This window comes from Poecilia reticulata, linkage group LG20 (genome assembly GCF_000633615.1).
Source record: "Poecilia reticulata strain Guanapo linkage group LG20, Guppy_female_1.0+MT, whole genome shotgun sequence".
Classification (NCBI taxonomy): domain Eukaryota; kingdom Metazoa; phylum Chordata; class Actinopteri; order Cyprinodontiformes; family Poeciliidae; genus Poecilia; species Poecilia reticulata.
The window spans coordinates 19,971,698-19,997,221 of record NC_024350.1 but is presented as its reverse complement, the minus strand read 5'-3'; the positions used below and the strand labels follow the sequence as shown (position 1 = coordinate 19,997,221).

General features: G+C 38.3%; 1 protein-coding gene across 13 annotated transcripts in view; it reads left to right on the top strand.

Moving 5' to 3' along the window:
- abi1a (abl-interactor 1a) overlaps positions 1-25,464 on the top strand; it is a 50,723-nt gene extending 25,259 nt beyond the window's left edge. The window contains exons 3-12 of one of the 13 annotated variants that reach the window (XM_017301879.1): positions 2,155-2,331; positions 7,889-7,903; positions 9,821-9,924; positions 10,633-10,785; positions 14,634-14,725; positions 16,149-16,361; positions 18,731-18,979; positions 20,222-20,308; positions 21,219-21,401; positions 22,900-25,464. In XM_017301879.1, coding sequence (XP_017157368.1) covers positions 2,155-2,331; positions 7,889-7,903; positions 9,821-9,924; positions 10,633-10,785; positions 14,634-14,725; positions 16,149-16,361; positions 18,731-18,979; positions 20,222-20,308; positions 21,219-21,401; positions 22,900-23,075 — 1,449 coding nt within the window. In that variant the 3' untranslated portion in view covers positions 23,076-25,464. The remainder of the gene's footprint in view (positions 1-2,154; positions 2,332-7,888; positions 7,904-9,820; positions 9,925-10,632; positions 10,786-14,633; positions 14,726-16,148; positions 16,362-18,730; positions 18,980-20,221; positions 20,309-21,218; positions 21,402-22,899) is intronic. The other 12 variants (XM_017301869.1, XM_017301870.1, XM_017301873.1 and 9 more) reach the window with 12 other exon arrangements.
- Positions 25,465-25,524: the final 60 nt, after the last annotated feature.

Below are 25,524 nucleotides of genomic sequence, written 5' to 3'. Positions count from 1 at the left end.
CCCCCCCCCAAAAAAAAGAAAAAATTATTGCCAAAAATCGTCTGTTTTATTTGGTTATTTATTTGTTTTAGTGCTTGGGTTGCTTTTTTAGAAGAAGTTGAGACCCCAATGGAAGTACAATAACATTTGAAATGTGAATTTTGCATAATGGTTCCCTTTTAAAATATCATTTTCTGTTGGTTTTATGTAATATTAAAAATTTTCTGAGACCCTGAATTTTAGAGTTTTATTATCTAGAAGCCATGATCATTGAAATTCTCACGCTGTTTGGATAAATTTAACATTTAATAGAAAACAAGCAGCTTGAGAGATGTAGAAATTGATTTAGTAGGGGGATTTAACTTGGTTATATAAATACAATCTTACCTGAAGCAGTCAATGTTTTATATATGTTATATATTTTTGTTCTTTTTGCATATTTTACCAAATATTGATCAGTTTTCCTGTTTATTTTTGGCTCAGTTGTTTCCCACCTTCAGATAAAATGTCACTTATCAATATAAAAATGTTTCCCATCTGAATTTGGTGAAAATGACTGTCATTCATTCTCTAATCTGAACGGATGGAAAAGGAGGAATATTTCTCTTTTATTAAAACTCTGTGGGAGCAATTACACAGGACCTTCTCTGCCTGTTATGAAATATTAATTGTTCAAGTTGGTTTTTCCTGCGGATTTCTGTTTTGCATCTTCCTTCATATTATTGTTTAATCTGATTCTATTCACGCAAGACTTGAAATCCCACATAAATCACATTGTTGTGGGCCTAATTTTAGCCAACCAGAGCAACCCTCATGACCTCATATATGCGTGTCAAACTTCAGGACAGAGTCTGGAGGATAAGAGTTGGAGTTCAGTCGATATCCAGATCTTTGTATGAAAGGAATCCTTTGTTGCTGCTGTGTAGCTGGAGTTGTTTTTCTGGTTGGTCTTTGAAAATGAAGGGCAAATTTTCCCTGCATTAGTTCTAATTAATTGTTTGAAATTCCCACTTTGGCTCTACAACTTGTTATAAACTTAATGTGACTCAAGTCTGGACTGATGAAAAGTTATCTATACGTAGATCTCATGTGACGTCACACTTCCATGAACTTTGTAGCCGACAGCCATCTTGTAACCATCATTCTAGTTGCTAAGGAGTTGCTATGACGACAATAAATAAGCCATGAGCTCAGAACTAGCTCTCGCCTTGTTCCTATTTAACTTATAAACAATTTAAGTACATTACAACTATTACCTGTTTACAATTTTTGAGTACTCTACCCACCTCTTTGTGATACTAAGATCAACATCTGCGATATTTACTGTAGTTCTTACTGCCGAACTAGCAAAATTAGCTTAGCTAATGTAGCTTTTATCTGCTAGCTAAGACGGACATGTAGCCTACGTGTTTGTTTGTACATGTACTTATTCTGCCAGTGACCAAAACCTTGTTATTCACAGGAAGAGTTTGTACATCCTTTACAAAGTTGTTTAAACATTGATTGTATGCTCCTCCATATTCTACACAATCTTCCTGTTCACTAGGTAGTTAACTGTCATAATTTGAGAATGGAGGCAGCTTTTCCACATCGTCTGACATATTGTCCTTCTCCGTCTCGTACGTGTCATGTATCTTCCTCTTGCACATTGGTCAAGAGTGCCAATATATTTTATCTTTGTTGGTCTTATTGGTCGGCTATGCATTGTGCTGCGCTTGCCTACTAAGATGACGCAGATCACTTTCGATTCAGACTTGTGGAAACTACGTATTGATGCAAAAAAGTCCCCTTTCTTTTAATAAAACTCCAACTGGTCAAGTACTGTACCAGCAAGTCTGACTGAGCTTTCCAGTCACTACAATAATATATCATGGTCAACAGTGTTAAACGCTGCGCAGAAGAAGGTAAAATAATCAATAACATTGTTGTCGGACACCGCTGACATTATTTGGGGAGGGGATATGACCCTTGTACTTTTTCAAAAAGCAGTTTTTACAGTCCCAAAATAATGCTACGCTATGTTAAATGGATACAGGTCAAGTGCTAGGACCGCTCGGAAAACAGCCACTCACTTAATTGATGCATAAATATGTGAGATTCTGATGGAAAAACATTTAATTAAACCCTCTTCATCACTTCATCTCATCACCGCTCTACTTCCTCTGCTGTTTCCAGACGGTGGACATACACAAGGAGAAGGTCGCCAGGCGGGAGATCGGGATCCTCACCACCAACAAAAACACAGCGAGGACTCATAAGATCATCGCTCCGGCCAACTTGGAGCGGCCCGTCAGGTACATCAGGAAGCCGATTGACTACAATGTCCTGGACGATGTTGGCCACGGGGTGAAGGTGAGCGCTTTCAAGGTTTTCCTTAACTTGTCTGGGACTCTTTAAAATATAAGATATCTGTTGGTTCAGGTCTACCACTTTCTTCCTGTTTGTTCCCCTTACAGTTTTTTTTTTTTTCAGCTTTTGCTTTCTTGTGAAGCATAAATGTCTCGGATCATCCAAAAAATTCCAATATCAGACAAAGGCTGAAGTCAACCTGGCCAAATGAGAGCAAATGAGGAATTATGCCTCTAAAGGTTTTATTCAACACAAGATAAACACACTTGGCTGTAAAGTGGCGCTTTGTAGGAATGTACTGAAATAGGAAGTACAGATGCTGACTGTAAAATGTAGTGGAGTAAAAGTTTTAAAAAACAAAAATGTAATGGAATTCCGCTTGGGTTGCTAAGTAATGGGCTAGGCTCAGTTTAGGTTGCTAGGTAACGGAATGTGACTTAGCAATTGGAATGTTTCTGAAACGGCTCATTTTCCAGATTCCAAATAACATTTTTTTAGGAGCTTGGGCTGTTTTTAGAAGCAGTTGAGACTCAAATAGAAATACAAAAAACATGCAAAATGTTAATTTTGTATATGTCCAATTTAATAAAGAAAAAAAATCGTCATTTGAAACAAAAAACAGAAGAAACAAGGGGGGAAAAATCTCTCATACCACTATTTCCAAATCTTTACCTCGTTCACACTCTTCCCTCTGTCTCTCTCGTACTTGCTCTTTCATCTTCACAAAGCCCACCCCCCAAACCGCCTGGCCCCCAAGGAAAAGCTTTGCATGTGGGTTGGTGGGAACCAAACGGGGGTGGAGATGAACCGTAAAGAGATTACATCATGCAGCTTTCAGAAAACCGATCTGTTCTCAGAGCTTTGTGAAAGAGGCAATGGAGCCGAATTCACAAGATTTTTCAGAGCACTTACATCCTCATAATCTTGTTGTGGAGTTATTTAGATATCAGTCAGCTTGATCTAAAAGGTCGTCAAGAAGCTTTTTGATGCAATAAACCTTTCTCTCACTGTCGGGGTCACAAATTTGTCCCAACATAGTGACATAATTCCCAATGTTTCCCCGCGTCTGCCCCGTCTCTGGAGTGTCTTCTGTCCCATCAGTCAGACAATCGATGGCAGCCGTCAAATGGATTTGATTAGCAGCCAGTTTTGAAGTTAACTAATCCAGAAAACCTCTGATCTTTTTGTTTTGCTCTTCCAATAGGAAGAGTCTTATAGCATAAACTGGATTTTCTCATGTATGCGGTTGCAGAAATGCTAGATTTCATCTGTCTGTGTGGGGAAACATGAAAACCAATCCATGTTGCTGCTGTGGTCTTCATGGTTAAACTTCTAATCTGTTTACGTCACCGTCCAAAGAGCCAATCAATACCTGATGTCAATACTCTGTATTAGTTTATGTGGACCTTTCAGTGGCGACATGCTTTACTTACTGACCAGAATCAATGATCTGGTGAGGGGGCTTTAATTAATGTTTATGGGTAAAATCAAAATATCCGCCTGTGGGTGGATTTTGACCTAAAAGTTTATTTGTTTGACACAAAATCCTGCAATCAGATTCAGAAATAAAACAGGATGAATCAATTATTCTGACGATTAATCGCATAAAAATTGGCACATTCTGCAGATTTTTCAGTTATAAAATGTTACAAATTCATCAATTCCTTTTTAAATAAGGAAATGAACATTGTATAAAACGGAATGAATCAATTATTCTGACGATTGATCGATTAATCACATAAAAATTGGCACATTTTGCAGAGTTTTCATTTAAGCCTCTGTTATCAAATGTTAAAAATGCATTAAAGATACAAATACATTTCTTATTAAATAAGAAAATGAATATCATATTGCCTAAAATGCATCAGCATTTGATTAGTTTGCTTTTCTTTGTTTTAAATGTAAAATACATGTATAGTTTTGATTTGGTTACAGCTATGACTTTGTTGTTGTTTCACTAAATTGCCGGTTTTAGAGTTGATACACTCAAAGGATGCTAACCATGCTAATATAACATGCCTAATATACACTGTAAATAGTCAATCCGTTCATTTTACAGCAGCTGAATCACTTCAGTCGGGGCATTTTGTAAATCCAGGGACATCTGACATCTAATTTTAAAACCCTGACGTCATCCCAGCTGGATTCCTGAATGTCTCGCTGACGAGATTGAAGATAATCTGACAGGAGGTATAAATGTCATTATGTCACCAACAGAGCTCCTTACAGATGAACACTACTCCTGATCTGATGCTGCAAACTAGGGCTGAACGATTAATCAGATTAATCGTGATGAATTTAGCATATCGAATAATTAAATGGAGTTATAGATGTAAAAAAGGAAATTTAGCTGAAAGAACAACATAGTCAGAGCTGTGATTAAGACAAAAATGTACAAAATTATTTTTGCATTTAAGGTTTTAAAAATCCTGAATCTTTAATTATGTTTTACTCAAAACTACTCAAGTTGCAGCTTCACCTTCATTTAGTTCAAATGCTGCCAAAAATCTCATATTCAGGACCTTTTGCTGTCCAGTTATTGATGAGTACATGGAAAAAATAAACAGATTAATGTTGTTAGAAGTATTTTCTATGTAGATTCATCCTTTGCTGCAAATGATCAAGTGTTCACTAAAGGAAAGCTGGACTGTTGCCTTTTTAAATTAAATAAAATCTTTATTTTCAGTAACAATTTATTTGAAGGTGTGCGCATAAGACTGACATGACGCTGTCGTAAACATGAAATATTTGAGTGTCATGAAGTGTCGTTTGGTATAAAATGACATTTTTAATGCAACTTTGCATTAAAAGTGTCATTTTTTTAACCTAACAATGTAATGTTGACACTTTTAATGGACTTAATGCAACTTTTTGTGTAATTTTGCATTAAAAGTGTTATTTACCAAATGACACTTCATGATAACAGTGGTAAAAATTTATGGACTCCTTCATGTTCATAACAGCATTATTTCATATTTGCGACAGTGTTATGCCAGTGTTATGCTCCCCACTTCAAATTTAAAGTACCTTACTCAAAAAAGGAATTGAATTATTAGTTTATTTACATTCTTTAATGTATTTCATATAAAAAGTTTCGTGGTTAAAGTAGAACATCTGCAGAATGCACCCGTTTCTTTGTCCGATTGTCAGAATAATCGATTATTGTTACCGTGTTTCCCCGAAAGTAAGACAGTGTCTTACTTTCTTTTTATTCCCAAAAGCCCCACTATGTCTTACTTTCGGGGTATGTCTTATATTGGAAAAAAATTGTCTAAATTTTTGTTTTAACCATAAAATTAACATTTAGTAACAACCTGAACAGTATTGTATTACCGTATTTTAAACAGGAGGCGGCAGTGACAAGTGCAGGGGACGGCGCGGTGACGTATGGAGAGGGGGACGGTGCGGACGTGGGCAGGAGGCGGCGCGCAGCTAGATGAGAGGGAGGCGGCAATACCCCCGTGTTTCCCCGAAAGTAAGACTTACTTTCGGGGTACGGCTTATATTAGCCGACCCCCCTGAAACTCCCGATACGTCTTACAATCGGGGGTGTCTTACTATCGGGGAAACACGGTAGTTGCAGCCCTAAAACATAAACTGAATGTATAAACAGTTGGATTTTTAAAAAGGTTTTCCTGTTTCTTCTCTGTTAGTGACGCCCAGAGCAGCAAGTATTGGACCTCAGAACCTAGATGCCCTGTTGGCAGACACCGTAGAAATGAGCTGGATTGTTTCTCTTTCTTTTAGCAGCATTTAAGCGTTTGGTTTCCTTTAACAATAACAAAGTCCAAACTGCATTATTTAGAGATTCACCGACTCTCCTGCAGCTCTGCTTGATTGCATCTTTTGTCCAAACTCAACATGCCTAAGTCCTCACGAACCTGATAACGATCACCGAAACATTTCCACACTGATTCAGCAGAGCAGATGCAGCGTTTCCCATTAAGATGAGGCGTCGCGGTTTCGGCATTTCCACCATGACCTAGATAGTAAACTGAATCTGCTTGCGAGCTGATGGGAGAGATTAATCTGAATGTGAAATCTGAGTTAAATCAGCTGAGTTAAATGGCTTTATTTTTCTGAAAGAGGCTGATGATGCCACAGTTTTGCTCTGAGTTGGGTCTCTTTATTGCACAGCTTCCTGCAGAGGCCACCAGGGAAGCTGCATTATAGATGAGCCACTTGACTCTGTAGCTTAGCTGCAGCGTTGGCTCGCCGCGATACCAGGATGTGAACTAAAGCTGCCAAAACTGTGAAGGTTAAATATTATTTTTGGAAATGGAGAATGTAGAAACCCACTGATTCTCATTTTGAAGTTTTAGATGTAGATATTTTTTAGGCCATCATCATAAGTTTTGTTTTATTTTATGTTGTGATCTTGTGACAAAACTGTTGGCTCCCCTTGCTCAACTTTAAAATTGATCCATCAACAGTAGCATCAGTTATTACTTCCAAAAACAACTATGTTGTGTAATGTCTGGATTTCTTGTAGGTATGAGGGAACTGTTCACACATAAGTCTGATTGCCGTTGAATTTAATATTTAGCATGAACAATCACGCAAAAAAAAAAAATCAGATCGGATCAAAAATCAGAATTTTGTGAATGGGGATATTTTAAGGAAGAAAATTAAATAGACAAGAAGATCTGGGTTAAATATAATTGATTTCATCATTAAAATGTTGTCCAATAATCTAATTGGCATGTTTTCCCGTTTAAGGAGCTAAAGAATAAAAATTACAAACTTTTGGTAAAGTGTTTAACCGTCCAGTTGCTTGAAATTGAAACCGTGACCTTGTATGATCTAGAGTCGAACCTCTCTAGGATCTCCATCTTGCTTGTAGTTTCCACTAGTCTGAATCGGATGGAATCTGCACCACAGAACCGCCATCTTGGTAGGCTAGCGTAGCGCACGGCATAAATCAACCATGGCTTTGAGACCAAGTAAAAAAAAAAGTATATGGAAAAAAAAGTTTTACTTAATAGTTGTACTTATTGTTTATAAGTTAGCTAGAGCTAGTTTTAAGTTGTCATGGCAGCCCCTTAGCAACTGTCATTACAGTTAGTTACGGAAACCTACCAAGATGGCTGTCGGCTACAAAGTTCCCTCTCATGTGTAGGCTGTCGGCTACACATGAGAACTATGTATTGGTGTTAAAAATGGCTAACTTTGAATCATTCCACTCTGCAAAATCTTCCTCATCAAATTATTGCACTTATTAGAACCAATTAAATATTTATTTACGGACCAATAAAACATTTAATCATTTTCATATCGGATTGTCTTCTCACAGATAAAGTCAGGTTAGCTGAAAACCTTCCGGTTCTGCTTGTAAAACCTCTTGATTAGATGGTTTATTTAGATTTCTTTAAGGACTTGGAATGGTTCTGTTATTGGACCCACTGTGTTTTCCTCTGGTTGCGTAGCATGTAACTGCTGACCCTCCCTAGTGTTGCAAAAATGTTGACTCAGTGTAAATAAGAAGGAATTACATGGCTATGTTGACATGCCCTCTTTCTGTCTCTCTGTTTTTGCTCATATTTTCTCCTTCCATGCTAAGTGGCTAAAAGCCAAGGTAAGTGTAGTCTGTTATGTGACCCGTTTTATTTAGTCCTCTATTTGTTCCCTTTCCCATCAGATCCCTGTAAGTGTGAAGAAATGTTGTTGTTTCCCATGTTAACCAACCTGTAGTCCTTCCTGTGGAAAAACAAAAACATCCCATAGTACCCACCTTGTCTCTTTACCAACCATGTTGTAATTTAGCTGTAATTTAGGACTTTCCACCATAGCTGTTTCAGTGCTGCGCTTATACTGGTGCTATAAATACAAAGCAATCAGTAGATTTGGTCCAAATTGGTCCAGTTTGCTACATTTTAATTGGTTGTTGGTCTCCGTAAACCCACCTCCAGTTGACGTTTTAAAAATCATGACCCGTTTCCTGTACAAGGCTTGCAAAGCTTTGGTGTGGATCATTCACGTTACTTGGTTGCTCCTTTATGGACGATTGATGCTAATTAGCTACATACCTTTTTTGGTGTGAATAAACTGTTGTAACACATTGTATCATTGAAACATGGTGGCAATCCACATAGTTTAATTTTGTGATTAGCTTTTGCTAAGGACTGGATTGCTATAGTGTTTGGTTTTAGCTTCTGCTAAACACTGTTACTGTAACTTTACTATAGTGTTATAGCATTAGCTTCTGCTAAATACTGTGTTGCTATAGTGTTACCATAGTGTTGTAGCATTAGCTTCTGCTAAACACTGTTCCTATAGTGTTAGTACAATATTTTAGCATTAGCTTCTGCTGAATGTAGTGCTATAGCATTGCTATAATGTTATAGTATTAGCCATGTTGCTGTATAGCATTTTAACATTGGCTTCTGGTGAATCTAGTATTGCTATGCCATTTTTAGCATTAGCGTCTGCTGAGTACCTTGTTGCCATAGCAGTTTAACAATAAGTTCTGCTAAATAACGCATTTAGCAGAAGTTAACATATAACGTATTTATGCTCTACTGCATTAGCAGAACCAATATTTATGATTAGCGCTTTCAGGTTGGCACAAATAACTTTTTATTTAGCGATAAATAACTCTCAGATGTTGGTTCATACATACTGCATTGACACCTCCTGGTGGCCAGAGCGTGAACTACACATGGTTCATGGAAACAGAAGTGTGCAATGAAATCTGGTTGATAAATTCAATATATAGTCTTATCCCTAAACTTTGTTGTACAGTAAAAAATGCTTATGAATGTCTGCTATAGCTGACATTGTAGAATAGGCAAAATGTGACCAACATTGTAAAAGTTAATTCTAATTTGGGGTTTGAAGTTTTTTAGCGACAGCAGGCAACTAAGGAACAGAAATAAGCAGTTGGGGAAATTGTAACTTCTGAACATGTTACGCTGCTGGAATATGCCTGGTTAGTACACAAAGAAATGCTCAAATTTGTCCCTTATTGGGTCATTTTGCTCAATTAGCGATTCAGCATTCCTCTGGACTTCCGATTTAATTTCTAACTTTCTGATCCAGCCGCTGACAAAACTGCTGCCTAAAACAGAGTTGGTGCTAAGATGGAAGCCAATGGTTTGCTGATGAAAGAAACTTGGCTGCTAAGGAAGCATGAGTATTAGCCTAGCACTGGAACTGGTATGGTGGGATAAAGAGGGCAAAATAAAACGTCTAGATCCTGAAAAAGTCATTAAACGTTTTGTAGTTGAGGTAAATCTTCCAGGCTTCTCAGACAGCTCAGATACATGTCAAAAATGCAATAATTTCTTATGTTTTTCAGTGTAAATCCAGATTACATACTTAATTCAGGTACACTGTTTGGTGGGATTATGTAACCACAGTTCAGTACCAACAGAAATGCGCCGTCTGAACAGCCTGCAACATTTAATTCCAGTCACAGAAGTAATAATTATCCAATTTTGTCTGAAGGAGTTTTGTGAAATGAAGCAACTGTTTTGTTTTTCTTCCACCACAGCAACATGGAAACAATCAGGCCGTCAGAGCGGGAACGCTGTCCAGGACCAACCCGCCAACACAGAAGCCGCCCAGTCCGCCGATGTCGGGGCGAGGCACGCTTGGGTAAGAGTTTCCTCAGAGTTGGGCCTTTAATCACAAAACGGTTAACGAGGATAAATAGGAGAGATTGTAGCAGTTTTGTTTTTGTTTTTTTTGTTGGCACCTTATCTCTCTATTTTAAAAATGATCTAAATTTCTTTCTCTATTTTAAAAACGATCTAAATTTCTTTCTCTATTTTAAAAACGATCTAAATTTCTTTGGCTTTTAATTTATGTGAATCTTGTTTTTTGGGGGTGAAATTATAATACAAAATAGTGATTTTTAATCAAAATAATTGGCTACATGTATTTGATTGTATTGTGAGTCATAATTATACATACACTCCTCACTAATATTTGGAAAAATTTCCAACAGCATTTGTTTGTAGCCATCAGCAAACTTAAGCTATATAGCACAAGACATAATAAACATTATATTCAATAGTTATTCAAAAGAAATTGTTAAAACTTTAAAGATGTAACAAATATTTATCTAAATATTTGTGGAAATGTATATATTCCAGACCATACACGTGATAAATTAAATGTTTACACCAAATTCCTATTTTTCTAAATTATTGAAGTTGTATTTTACATTTTTAGCAATATCAGTATAAATAAAATACCAAAATAAAATGTGATTATAAATGTGTTATATGTTATGTTCAGTATTTATTTGGTGTTTTTTTTGTTTTGTTTTGTTTTATTATAATATTTTTCTGGCTGCTGCAGACGCAACACGCCGTACAAAACGCTGGAGCCGGTGAAGCCGCCTACGGTCCCTAACGACTATATGACCAGTCCGGCCCGACTGGGCAGCCAGCACGGCCAGCAGAACAGCCCCGGACGCACGGCGTCGCTCAACCAGAGGCAACGCACGCACAGGTAGGCGAGAGAGGGACGGATGGACTCACTGGATGCTCCAGGACCTGGTTCTGGGTTGATAAGATCCAAATGTATCACATTCACTGGTCCCTATTACTGTCATTGTTGTGACTACAACCTATGAGCCTGCCTATGGGGCTAAATTGGTGCTGTAAAGCTTGCTTAAAAAAATAAATAAATAAAATAAAAAATTTGATGCTGGAAAACAAATATTTGTAACAGAAAAATAGCTGAAAAATATTTTTAAACTGAAATAAAAACATCTATTTTTTTATTTTATTTTTATGTTTTATTTGAAACTGAAATAAATTTTGGGAACTAAATAATTTTGAAGTTAAAATGATTTTTTAAAAGTTTCAAAAGAATGCAGTTTTTTGTTTTCACTGAAGCTAAAAAATTTGAAGCTGAAAATACTTCAAAAACTGAAAAAACGCAAATAGTTTCAATCAAGGATGTGAAACTGAAAAATAATTTTGAAGCTGAAATAGTTTTAAAACAAAAAAAATTGAAAAAGAAAAAATATTCTGAAACTGAGGAATAAAGTTCCTCAAAAAAAAATGTAATTTGATGTTGAAAAACATTTAACTGAAATTAAAAAAAAAAAAAAATTTCAAAGCTTAAAATACTTTAAAATGGAAAAAACTTAGTTTCAAAAAAAGATTTGAAACTGAACATTTTTTTAAAACTGAAATCATTTAAAAAATAATTGTGAAGCTGAAAAAAAACATGAACAGTCTAAAAAAAATCAGAAAAATTATTTGGAAGTTAAAAAAAGTTTGTACACTGGTGGGCAAATTCGCAGATTTTGACCACAAACAAGTAAAAATCATACAAAACACAAATTCATAGAACAAAACTCATGATTCTTAGTATTTTACTTGCCTATTTTAACTATTTAAATGTTAAACTTCATGAATAAAACTCAAAAATATCCCAAAACGTATAAAAGAACGAACCTTAAGTGTGATCTGAACCTTTAAACTGCTGAGGAAAAATGCTGCCAGGGTTTCACTGCTGTGTGAAAAACGTCTCCATGTCAGGAAGTTTTAATCTCTTCATTTGCCTCAGCAGCTTAGTGCGCGTTCACACCTCTTTCTCTTTTTTCCTGCCGCACTAAATCCGGTATTTGTCTGACGAGGCTTGAAGTGGCGCTTACCACGGTCAGAATCTCTGATATTAATATCTGTAAAAGCCTCGGATATGAAGGGCGATTTGATATGAGGGGAGAAACTAATGCGCTTTCATTAAATTTGACTTATGAGTGAACGATTCGGTCTCATTAGCTAAAAAGCCGTTTATGCTGACTGTGATGGTAAAAAATACCCTCGACTTCTTTCTCTTTCTTCTCCTGGCTTCACATTTTTGGACGAAGAGCAAAACAAATGTGCAGAACTTGTGTCTACTCAGCGTTATTGTTGCTAAAGTGTGGCCTGAAGCTGCTGCAGCTTCTGTTTAAAAGCCTGATGCAGTCTAGTCGCTGCTAATATGACCACCGTGCTAGCATGATTTGATCAGTTGGGCTTATTCAGCTCATCAGTCTCAGTCAGACTCAGCTGAATTTAAGCTCCTTTGGACCTTAATGTGTAGTGCAGCAGCCATTATGGTGTCTGATATTATTACTGTTGGAGAACAGGACTGTTGTTGTTGTTGTGGGAGAAAAATGGCTGCCAGTGGTTTGGTTTAGACGGCTCCACTCATCTGTAGGTTTCTGCTTTCTGGGCCGTAGAAACAAAATGTTCCTAATGAGGAACTGAGTGACCATCCAACAACACTGATTCTGATGAAGGATCCAACCATCCAACCAACTGTCCGTCCGTCCGTCCGTCGTGCTCAGGCTAGTTAGCTTAACCACTGATGACGGTAGATAAATTGTTTTCCTTTTAACTCGCTTGTCTGCCTTTAACTCCATTATCAGCGAGTACCTGAGGTTGATTAACAGCGCTAAGACCCGCCTACTGGCTCTGATTGGTTGTTTTTTTTTGTCGGTAGCGTCGTATTTCTTCAAACTGCAGTAGTGGCTCAGGGTGGATTTGGAGGAGATCAATGTTTTCACAGATTATCTGTCTCATAACAAACTGTCACAACATGGTAACAGTTTTAACAAATGTATATAAAATATATGTTTTTATAAAAGTTACATACTCAGTTTTAAACCCAGACATATATCGCATCCATTCCAGTGGAAGGGTTTAGTTTAAGAAAACAAGTTATTTATTTTTCTGAAATGCCTTGAGATGACATGTTATGAATTGGCGTGATATAAATAAACTAAATTGAATTTTAAAATGGCTGTGAAGTCTGGGAATTTGAGTTTGGAAAAAACATGTAATTTTGAGTTTTTAGTGATTTAATGAGAATCTGCTGACTTGACGCTTTGCTCTCACTGCCGCTAGCCTCCTTTTAGAGGCGGTGACCCTTTTGTTGGCGCGTTTAGAGCCGGGGGGGGAGGGGGGGGTTGATTGATGCGAGTCAGACAGGAGGGAGGGGAGCGTTGATGGGGGGAGAAGGGGATAAAGAGATGTAGCGGTGGTTCAGCGGGACGGAAAGAATCGTAAGAGTCCAGGGAGACGCGTAAGGAATCTCCTTGAAGAGTCGAGCTGCGGTCACCGGGGTGAGAGGCAGCAAGGGTCAACCGAAGTGCAGGGATGAAATGGAAATATTTGGATGTTGGGTTGAAGTAAAAAAATAAAATCTGGGATCAAGGCCAGGCTGAAAGAGAGAGCGAGATAGCAGGAGGGGATTTAGCTTGCCAGACTGCTGATCTAAAAGCCCCGAGGTGAAAGGCAGCGTGTAACAGAGCTGACACACATTCTCCAATCAGATGTCCTATATTTTATCAAGGCCAGCGCTTACTGTACATCTGACCCTGCTGCAATCCCATCCTAAAACAATAAAGACGCCAAACTTCTGTTCTAAATCCAAGAAATTATGTTTATGAATGTTTTTAGGGCATTTATTACTTAAAATTAATTAAAAAAATTGTAAATGTAGCTTTATTCTGGAAACAATGTGGAAAATGGGTGATTATAAATTTTTTGGGGGGGATTATCCAGTCATTTTTGACTGCTTATTGTCCAAAATTCACATTTTGAACGTTTTTGTTTGGTTTCTACATCTAAAAGCAACCCAAAAAAACCCATCCAGCCTTTTTCTGCCAGTAAGTTAAGTGTTTTTTGGTGTCTTGAAAATGAGCCATTTCAAAAACTTTCAAATGTAACGTCACAAATCAGCAGGCACCAACCCGTTACCTAGCAACCCCAGGGAATCCCAACCCGTTGCCCAGCAACCTCAGGGAAGCCCAGCCTGTTACCTAGCAACCCCAGCCCCAGTAAATCTAGTTCCAAAAAAAGAAAAGAAGCGGTAAATGTGTCAAAAACATTCAATTTTAATTCAAAATGGTTAATAATTACTGTTCCTGTAATGCCTGACGATAAATTGTCCCAGTGATTATTGAGATAAATTATAATATTGTTTTGAGACAATTTTTTAAGTAATCATGAAACCATACTAGTTCTCCCTTTTCAAAGACCAATAAACTTTAATTTTGTAAAGAAAATTTTAATCTGGAACCGTAAGACATTTTAAATATCTAAAATAAAACACAACGACCAAAAGCAACAAATAAAATGGGAAGAGAAATGACACACGAGCAAAATCACAAATAAAATGGATTATGAAATCTAAAGAAAATTGTCATCTGAATGGAAATGATCAAGTTCATTTTAATTTATGACACGATTAACTGATTAATTGCTTATTGCAACATTATTAACATCTTTGTTATTCTCCGCGTGTACATAACTTTCTGGATAAAAAGTGGAATTAAATTAGATTTTCCTGTTTTTCAGTGGAAGCAGCGGGGGAAGCAGCAGCAGGGAGAACAGCGGCAGCAGCATTCCCATCGCCGTGCCGACGCCCTCCATCCCCAACTCTGGACCAGGTGAGCAACACCTGACCGCTCAGGTCACCGTCCCTCTCTCTCTCCTCTGCAGAGTAACCTGAAACGAACAAATAAACAAGCCATCAGCATTCAGTGTTTTTTCCACTCTGGTGGTTTTTAAATGCACAATGTTGATTTTTAGCCTATAAAAATGTTATTTAGGACTTTATTCAGCACAAAGCTTGTGTTCAGCAGTCGGGGATTATTAAGACCCATTGTGTTCTGGGCGCAGCTGCTTCCCCGTCCCGCTGGGTAAATAGGCCAAGCTGTGAGAGGCCTATTTAGCTGAAGGTCCACGTTACTCCCTGTTCAGCTCAGATGTTGGTTCTGGTGCCGCTCACCTGCCTTTTTGACAGTACTGCCTGAGTCCAGCTCAGTGTTACCATGGCGATTAGATCAGAAGTTTAATTTTTGGTGCTGTGGGCAGGAAATGAAATCGGCGTCTCTCTAAAGAAGTTGTTTCTGGAGGAAAGTTTAGTGGAGGGAAAAACTGTGGTAGAAAAAGCTGGACAAACGGAGATGTCCGCAAGCTAATCCCGTTTGAGAACTAAACGTAGCGAACAAAAATATGTTGGTTAGGTTACTAGTGAACTGGAGAACACTGCAAAAACACAAAACTAATCTTGGTAAACCTGAACTAAAACAAAAGTAACTTTTGAGTAACTTTTCATCAAGATTTTCAGTCAATGACGCCTTCATACTGATTTAAAAAATATATACTTGTTTCACTGCTATATTATTTTACTTATAACATTTTTTTGAGTGTTTTAAGTTAAATAATCTGCCAGTAAAACTAGTACTTTCTATAAATATTAAGGAAATATTGACTTATAACAAGCTCTTATATCTTTCTGAAAAGTTACTTATAAACTAATTTTGTTTTATTTGAACTGTAAAAAGGCATTAAAAATATACTTTTGTTTTTGCAGTGAAAACATTTCTGACTTTGTTGCGACACACTATGATTTTCCTTCCACTAAGTTTTCCATTAGATTTGTTGTTAAGGGGGAAAACGTAAAAAGTAAATTTTTTCCATGACTTTGTTTTTTCAATGGTTTGATGCAAGTTCACATATTCTGAGCATCTTTTTTGTATTTATCTATAAGGTAATATCAAAATTAACAGAAAAAGTCACCATTTTTTTTGTTTTTTAATCTTAATTAGTGAGTTTTATGGAGCTCTGTTTAATATGGAGATCATCCTGCAGTCTATATTTACACCATAACCTCGATGAAGGCTGGTTTTCTGCAGATGAGGCAGTATTTTTTTAGGCTTCTGCTGCAGCTTCAGGATCCACGCCTCGAGCCGGTTGCCGCGGAAACGCTCCGAAGGCTTCCCAGTGGTTCTGATGTTATGTAACGGAGGTGCAGAGGTTCCCCTCTCTCTCTCTCTCCGTTCCCAGTAACGCTAATCCCTCTTTCAGTCCCGTTCGTGCCGGCTCCTCCGGGAGCCCCGCCGCCTCCTCCTCCTCCGCCTCCTCCTCCCCCTGGCGTTCCTCCACCTGCTCCTCCCATGGGTGGGATGGCCCCGCCTCCTCCTCCTCCTCCACCTGCTCCTCCCATGGGTGGGATGGCCCCGCCTCCTCCTCCACCTTCACCTCCTCCACTTTTACCTCCTCCTCCTTATGCAGCCGTAGGTGAGACTAAATCGGCTCCAGAACTTCCTCCGTCGCTGGTGGTGGATCTAGGCTGCGCCGTTCTTCTGGGTGTCTTCCGACTGTTTCTACTGCAAGCAGAGCAGATCGTCTTTAATTAAATAAAAACTTTCATTTGGTGCAGAGAAGGTTGGTGATGTCAGCCAATCATAGTCATATTCGTTTCCTTTAGAAATCACATTGACTTTTCATATGAAGCATCTCCTGTGGTGATTTTAATCCCTTTATGGTTTCCTAATCAACATTGTGCTTTGCAAAAATTTCTTTAATTCAATTTTATTTGACGAATAAACAAGTGATGAATGAATATATTTTATTGGTCAAACACAAAACAAAACAATGCTATGTGGTGAAGTTTAATGGAGAAGTGCAAGAAAGAAGATAAAGTGCAGCGAACATCCCCACAACAAGGCGTAAATAAATAACATTACGAGAATGAAGTTGCAATAATACGAGAACTCGTACTAATATTAATAGTCGCACTTATATGAGAATAGTCACATGAAAATAGCTGCACTGACTCAACAATAACTTCAGTTTCTTTTAAAAGAAAACGCTGACTAAATGAGTTTAATTTGGTGCAGAGAAGTCTTGTGAGTTTAGCTCACCATTTATTCTTTTCTCTTTCAAGAATCACATCTACTTGTTTTCACATGAAGCATCTCTCCTGTGGTGACGGTGATTTTAATTCCTGTTTGTTTTCCTAATCAACACAGTGCTTTGCAAAACATGAATTCAATGTTTTATTGGGGTTTTATGTCACAAACCAATGCAATGTGGTGTGAAGGTAAAGTTCAGCAAACGTCTCCACAACGAGGCATGGTGGTGGCAGCATCATGAAGGGAACCTTATGGTGACATTGGTCTTTCAGGAGTATTGACTCCATTTCTGAGTGCGGCTGGGTTTGAATGTGGGATTTTGTTGCAGCTCTTTGATACATAAACCAAACAAAATCTGAATTCTGCAGCGAGATGATCACTTCCAGGTTTTCTGCTCTGAATGTCGCCGCCCTCTTCCAGCTGTAATTACCGCGGCTGCTGACAGCGCCGAGACGTTTGTTTGTGTTCCTCCGAAGATTAACTTCCTCTGGTCCCGCCCGTTTCCAGTTTGAGAGTTTGTTCTCCTGAGAGATGGAATATTGTGTAGAAATATGAAACAGGAAATGTTTGAGATGCTTTTTGCTCTCCCAAACACACCCAGGCTGGAATGGAAAGTTATTTTTATGATCTTTGTGCTGCTCCTCTGCTTATTCCTCACTTCATCTTTGCTTCTGAGCCACATTTAATGGTCAGTTTGCCTCTGTAATATTGTTTATTTATATTGTTCATAGGGCTGGACAATAAATTAATAATACACATGATCAGCATAAACATGATGCATCTGATAAAATATTCAATATGTAGAATATTCACTAAGCTCAAAACTAGAACCGCACAGCATTCTGGGAGATGTAGGCAGAGGGAATGCTAAATAGCCGCTCAACTTCTCCCTGTACGATTTACACACGTTAATATAAATGTTTTCAAGGAGGGTATTTTTATTTCTTTTTGTATGTCATTGTAATTGTAAGAATAGTATAAGATTTAAAGAGATTCACAAGAAATAAAGATAAAAGCTTTTTAACCGCATTTTGCAAGATTGCTTCTGAAAATAAAAAGTAAATGCATGTGTCCCTGTACAACAGTCTAGAGTACTAAATTAGTGTTTGGTATATAGTCTTGTTCAGTTAAAAAATATCATAAAAGATTATAAAAATAAGGTTTTTTTTCTGTGTCCACCAGCGGGCACTAGCTGCTAGCTAACGCAATGTCTTCTAACAGAACATTCTGAGAATAGTCCGCATGTATTTCTAAAGCACAAATGAGCCAACAGAACAGTAGCTCTCTCACTCTTTGGTTACCTAGCAACTCGCTCACTCTTGGGTTACCTAGCAACCACTTGTTGAGTAACCTGCGTAGCAGCAGTTTAAGGTTCCGGCCTCATATCTACTCAACATTAAACGAAAGGTGCGTAGTGAAAACTGGATAAAACGGGGAACAGCCACGTCACGAGTTTTCAGATATTTATAACAATAATCAATAATTATTGATATCGACCGATATGAAATGCTTGTATTGTGATGTGTTCTTCAGCCATATTGTCCAGCCCTAATTGCTCCCCTCAGCTCATCTTCTTGTCCTGTCTAGGTGTTGTTTTAATAAAATGTGGGGCTCTAATCAGTTATTAAAAGCTCTCCATAACCTTCTTGGTGTTGATTATCCTTGTCTGTTTTTTTCCTTCCTCTTCCTAATTTCCCTTCCTCCTCCTCCTCCTCCTCCGTTCCTTCCTCCTCGTCTTCTGGGTGTGTCTAGTGGTGGCCTCCGGGCCCGGACTGGGCCCCGCTCCAGTGTCCCAGTTTGGAACCATCTCGCGGCAGATTTCGCGGCACAACCCCTCCAACTCCTCTGTCTCTATGGTTTCGGCCACGGGCACCTACCGCCGGGCGCCTTCGGTCACGTCGCAGTTCTCCCTGCAGCAGCAGCAGCTTCAGCTACAGCAGCAGCAACTGCAGCAGCAGCCTCATATTAACGGAGGCACTCCTGGCTACGGCCAAAACTCAAGTAAGGCCCTTCTGTCTCCATCTTTAACCCTAAACCCTGAGCTGACACAGAAGCATGAAAGGTCACCATCTTTCAAATCACACACAGCCACCAACTAAAGAAAAGTAACCTCTAATATCCACCAATTTTAAAAAAGAGCACTACTCTTCTCAGATTTTCTTGCTTGGTTTTTCATTTCACCGTATTGGAAATCCTTTAAACTTTACCTCCAATCAATGTTTTCATAATGAATAGGGCTGAAACGATTAATCGTGATTAATTGATTAATGAAATCAACTAATTTAGTAATAGATTAATCATTAACTGGAATATGCAGATTTAAAAGGCAAATTAGAGCAGTAATTAAGCCACAACTTTACAAAAAATATATACATTTTGCATTTAAGATGGAAAATAACTATTGTAGCTTCACTTGGTTCAAATTCTGTATTTCAAATCTATAAAGCACCTTTTCCTACTTGATTATTAATAAAAAAATAAACAGATCAGCCCTACACTGTATTGATATTAGGTTGAACCGAAAGGCCCGGACTGAGTTGATATAAGTACTTTAAACGATTCTGTTTATGAATTTTAGGGAACATTTTAGCTACAAAGTGAATGATTTGTTTATTTGCTTACAGCAAAGTCACTTACAATGTAATATCAAATATGGTGTAAAATATGGTATAAATTAATAGAATCGCTTTTGGGATCATGGATTCTAGTCGTTATTATGAAGTGAAACAGAATTAAATTGTAGTTTGCATTTAGGTTTAATAATTCAGTAAAAACTAACACTGATCTCCCTAATTTGTTATTTTTTCCCCCGGTATTTAAATGCGTTTCTTGCTGTAAAAGGCAGATTCACATGCTGCAGATCTGAATGCTCTCATGTTGACATCAACATGTTGTCCAGCCAGTTATTCACTTTAACTTGGAGAAACAGCGCCCCCTTGTGGTGAATAGTAACAGTCATCTTTTGTTTTTAAAGGGAACAATCTGACCGAATACAAACATAATCCGCAGTTTATCCACCGACCCCAGTGATCCCTGAAATCTCATCACAGGCTGAACTTTTCAACTGTTGCTGAATGTGATCCAGAGATAAAAACCAATAAATAAATCAGAAGAGAAAATGTGAACTCTTGGTGCGCTTTTCTGGTGTGTTTTCTGGGTAGCGAGTTGAACTCGATGACTGATGGGCTCCTGTCTGTTTTTCGCCTCTCTTCGCCTTCCTGTCCTCTCTCTGCTGGCTTTCAGTGTCTGTCGCTCCTCCTCCTCCCCCCATGCCCCAGCTGACTCCACAGATACCTCTCACTGGCTTTGTGGCCAGGATGCAAGAGAGCAGTAAGTGAAGAGGCTACTCTCGGTTACTTCCTACTTATTTCAGCATTTTTCCGCATGCAAAGTGCATTTTATGACTCTGATGCCTCGTTATTGTCTTTGCAGCAGATTTGGAAAGTTCTGTCCTTAGTTGTTAGATGCATGCATCGCTTTTAGCTTTTCTGTAGTTTTGAATAATAAAGATGTATGGCAGTTAAAGATGAACTTTGCCAGTTTCAAACGTAGATTTATTTTTTGCTCTTAAATGAATGCCAAAACTTTGTTCGTTTTAACTCACGACAGGTTTAAAAATCAGCCGTCGTTATTGGCGCCATGTTTATTTTTCTCCGCTTTTCCGTCACATCCCATCCTCAACTTTGTAGCAAATCTGTAATTTTTTGTTCAGAAGCGCTAATGTGAAAGTTAATAAGATCAAGTGTTTAGATTTCAAAACAACCGAATAAAGTGCGTCTTGCGCTCCTTAGACTTTTTCTTAACCGTTCTGATAGTCCCCGCCGCCATCTTTGATTCTCTACCGGCGGCGCCCTCTGCTGGATGGCGGCCAAACTACAACACTCAAAGAAGGTCTAAAATATTGGAAGTAATTTTAATTTAGTAAACCATTAATCCTAAATCGATTAAAAGTCACAAGAAAACGGTAAACTGTTGGACACGATTTAGCTGAAACATAACCTGGGTTATTTTGAAGAAGTAAATAAACAACATATGTGCATATCTGAGAACATTTCCAGACTTAAAGAATATTAAGTGATTTATATTAATGTCTTGGAGCCTGCTCACCGGATATGAACACCTCTCCCTCTGCATGTTGGTGCATTCCTGAATGATTGTGCATGATCCCTCTGCCGCCCTCCTCATCTTGTTTTAAAACTATAAATCAAGTTTTCATTGGTAACTTCTGACTGTCCAACAGTAGCAGACACCCCAACTCCACCGCCGCCCCCGCCGCCGGATGACCTGCCCATGTTTGACGACTCCCCGCCGCCACCGCCTCCTCCAGTGGATTACGAGGACGAAGAAGCCACCGTCCTGAAGTTTGACGACCCGTACGCCGATGGAGACCCGCAGTGGGCCCCCAAGAACTACATAGAGAAAGGTTGGCTTCAGGATTCCTCCGCCAACATCTGATCTGCCGCTTAGTGTCGTAGATTTGTATGAATACGGGTAGGGATTCTGAAAAAGTTTGGAATTTTATTTAAGGGTTTTCCATGTCTAGAAATGGACAGAAAAGTACTTTCATCCATCTTACCAACTGAATTCTCAATCTTCCAATTCATTCATCCATCTGTTTTTCCATGCATTTATCAATCCTTTGATTCTTTCATTCATTCATTCATCCACCCCTTTGTTTCATCTATCCACCAAACCACTATTTCATCCATCCATTCATGCATCATCTATCATCCATGTGTCCATCCAAGCATTCGTTCACCCAGTCATTCAACCGTTTGTCCTTGCAGCCGTCCATTTTTCTTCTACTTGTTTTATTAAAAGAAAGTCCGTCAGTCCAGCATCCATTCATTCATCTGTTCCTCTGTGCATGTGTCTTTCCATCCATCAGTAATTTTCGCAGAAAGCATATTTAAACCCTGACAGCTACAGAAAAATTAGCCTTTTTCTTTCTCGCTCTCTGTCGGCTACGCTACATACGGGCCCGTTGCCATAGCAACTGATACCACCGCTAACGTAACAGGATTCAAAAAACACGCAAACATTTCCCACACAAAGAACAGAATTCAGTCCTTCAGTTTTATTGTTTTGCGACAATTACTAAGTGATTGCTGTGGTATATTAGCTACCGCTGCTATTAGCTAAGCTACACACCGGTGGTTGATTAGCTAATTTAAACATTTGCTCCACTGATGATCTGTCAGTCGGTTTGTTGTGGGTCAACTTTTTTTATTTATTCTTTTTTTTTTAAATCGAACTGAAACACTGAATTCTGCAGCACATCTACATGTTAAGATTGTCATAGTCAAGCTAGCATAACTGACAGACTTCCTTTATTTTCTTTTTATTAAAACTCTTTCCTGACCTTATCTAGTTGTCATAATGTTGACAACTAGTAGCAAAGTGCAATGTTCCTTTTTCTTTTATATATTACGCTCACATTTAATATTTAGCATTTAATGTTGACAACTGGGCTGCACAGTGGTGCAGTTAGTAGAGCTGTTGCCTTGCAGCAAGAAGGTTCTAGGTTCGATTCCCGGCCCCGGTCTTTCTGCATGGAGTTTGCATGTTCTCCCTGTGCATGGTGGGTTTTCTCCGGGTACTCCGGTTTCCTCCCACAGTCCAAAAACATGACTGTTAGGTTAATTGGCCTCTCCAAATTGTCCCTAGGTGTGAGTGTGTGTGTGCATGGTTGTTTGTCCTGTGTGTCTCTGTGTTGCCCTGCGACAGATTGGCGACCTGTCCAGGTGACCCCGCCTCCCGCCCAGAACGTCAGCTGGAGATGGGCACCAGCAACCCTCCTGACCCCATTAAGGGACAAGGGTGTAAGAAAATGGATGGATGAATGGATGTTGACAACTGGATAGCTGGAACCTACGGTAGTCATGGCAACGTGTTGATAGCCTCTCGTCCTGCTCCTGCAGTGGTGGCCATCTACGACTACGCCCAGGACAAGGAGGACGAGCTGACGTTCATGGAGGGCGCCATCATCTACGTGGTGAAGAAGAACGACGACGGCTGGTTCGAGGGCGTCTGCAATGGCGTCACCGGCCTGTTCCCCGGCAACTACGTGGAGAGCATCATGCACTACGCCGAGTGAAGCCACCTGGCAGTAACAAGTCCTATTTATTCAGTCATATCCTAACCCGGTGACAGACTGATAGCTGCAGCAGCAGATGCATAGAAATAACCGTATGATCCCGATTTTGTTTTTTAAAAAATGGCAGAATGTTTTCTCTCTTACTGAATGCAAATAATATAAGTGATATCTATTTAGATGGTGTGGTAGGGATGGGTGGGTGGCATTTATACATTTCTCCTGAACAAAGATGATCTAATTAAAGAGTTTTAAGATGAGCAAAGGAAAGGAAAGCACCTTCAGGCTAAGTATCGGTTCAGAACATGGGCTTGTTTTTTCACAGAAATCTGTAAAAACGGCAAACGTCAGTCGATCGCTGTTCCTTTGAGCCCAGACAGGAAAACAAACACAAGACGGCTTGATTTCAAAACACTGTAAATGATATTTTAAAAAATCAAAGCATGAAAATCTGATGTAATCTTTTACGTTTTTTGCCACTTTGCTTCAATTATGTTGTAAATGTTTCCTTTTTTTTTTAATTTGACTGTCGAAATCACTGAAGTTTTTACTCTGAAGCCAATTTACAAACTTTTCCATGGGATTTTTTTTTGTACTTAATCTTAAAATAAAGAAATTGAGTTTTTCTTTTTCATGAATTTGAATCTTTTTATGAAGCATCAAGACGTTAGGCTCATTTGAGATGAGACGGAAGCACCAAGTTTTCACTCAAACTAGCAACTAATGGACTAAAGTCCATTTTTATGTTCAATTATTGTCATTTTTGTAGCAAAAACCTCATCATTTGCAATCGTTTAACAATAAAAATTCAAACCTGAGCAGTTTTTTTTACATATCCTTTTTAGATGATGTGCAGCACTGTGAATCAGAGATTTGTCGTCTTTTAAAATCATTGAAGCATCTCTGCTTTATGGTATTTGCTGGAAACCTAAGGACATAAACAAACAGCAAAATAATGTATCTCTACTTTTGATTTGGGGTCTCCAAAGTGTGGCCAGGGGGCCATTTGCAGCCCTTTGAATTACGGTCCTTGTCCACAATTAGACATGAACCGTGCAGACTATTGAAGGTGATGCACTTAAATTAAAGTAAGATTTTCACAAATCAAAAATAAATCATGCAAATTAATCTTAAAATGAAAAACTTTTGCAACTATTCATCTTTTAATAACCTCTTTTGCTTTCATTTTAATTTAACACCACAAGCATCCAGTAAGTTTTACTGCAAAGTATAATTATGCCCCAAATAAGATGTTTTTTAAAGAATGTGACTCCTATCACATTCTTGTAGCCTAGAATACAATCTAAAATGATTTTCAGAAACTTTCTGTATAAAAATCAGGTATTTTTCATCAATATTGTGAAATTAGTTTTTGTTTTTACAATAGAAACGATTAATTGTGACGACTTGATTTAAATTAATTTAGTAACTGATTAATCGTGAACTGGAATACACAAACTCAAGATCATTTGCTGAGAGAACACAGCAGTAATTCAGCCAAAACTGTATAAAAAATAGAAGCATTTTGCATTTAGGAATAAAAATGTAAATATGTTCTCAGAAATCAAGCGGTATTTTTTTAGCTTCGCTGGGTTCAAATTCTGACAAAAATCCAGTGCTATCCAGTTAATTGGTTAATCAAAGTATTTGTCAAGATTAGCCCAACATCTTGTTAAGTCAAGCAGAAAGGGCTGAGTTAACAAAAATAGATTTTAAATTGCAGATGAATAATTAGCTACAAATGATCAAGCATCCATTAAAGTAATGCTAATATTTAGGGAATGTTTAGTTGTTAATTTGCATCTCAATGAATTTCTTAATTTATATATTTTTAAAAAGAATTAAGTGGCTAAATGAAAAGCCTGCAGAATGTGCTAATTTTTTTTATCCGATTATCAGAATATTCGAGTACTAAAACGATCATTAGTTGAAGCCCTAATTCTTCTAAAATAAGATTTGAGTGGATACAAAATGCTTCTTATATTTCTCTCTACATTTGCTTCAAAGCTGCATGTTTTCTCACCGGGTACTCTGACTTCTTCCCCGTTTTGGAATAAAATGTAGCAGTCACCCTTTCCTTCATCTCGAATCAGCCTACCGTCGCTGCTGGATTCAGGCTAATCTGCGGCGGCCCCATCCGACACTGCCGTGAGACAATTCACTCAAAAATCCAGGCCGAACAAGTAATACCTCCTCGAAGCAACAATAAAATAAAACCCGACATTGGGAGTCACTCAGGAATCATCTTGTCGGCTTTCGGATCGTCGCAACCTTCTTTTTATTTTCCAAACTCATGAGTCCAAGTACTGAAATCACCCGTTTCTGCTCATTTGTAGATATATGTTGATTGAGAAATTAATGTACAGTCTTTTATAATAAACGATTATACATATGTTTGTTTCTGTGTGATTATTTGGGGGTGGAGGGAGAAAGCAGAAATAAGTGTTTTAAA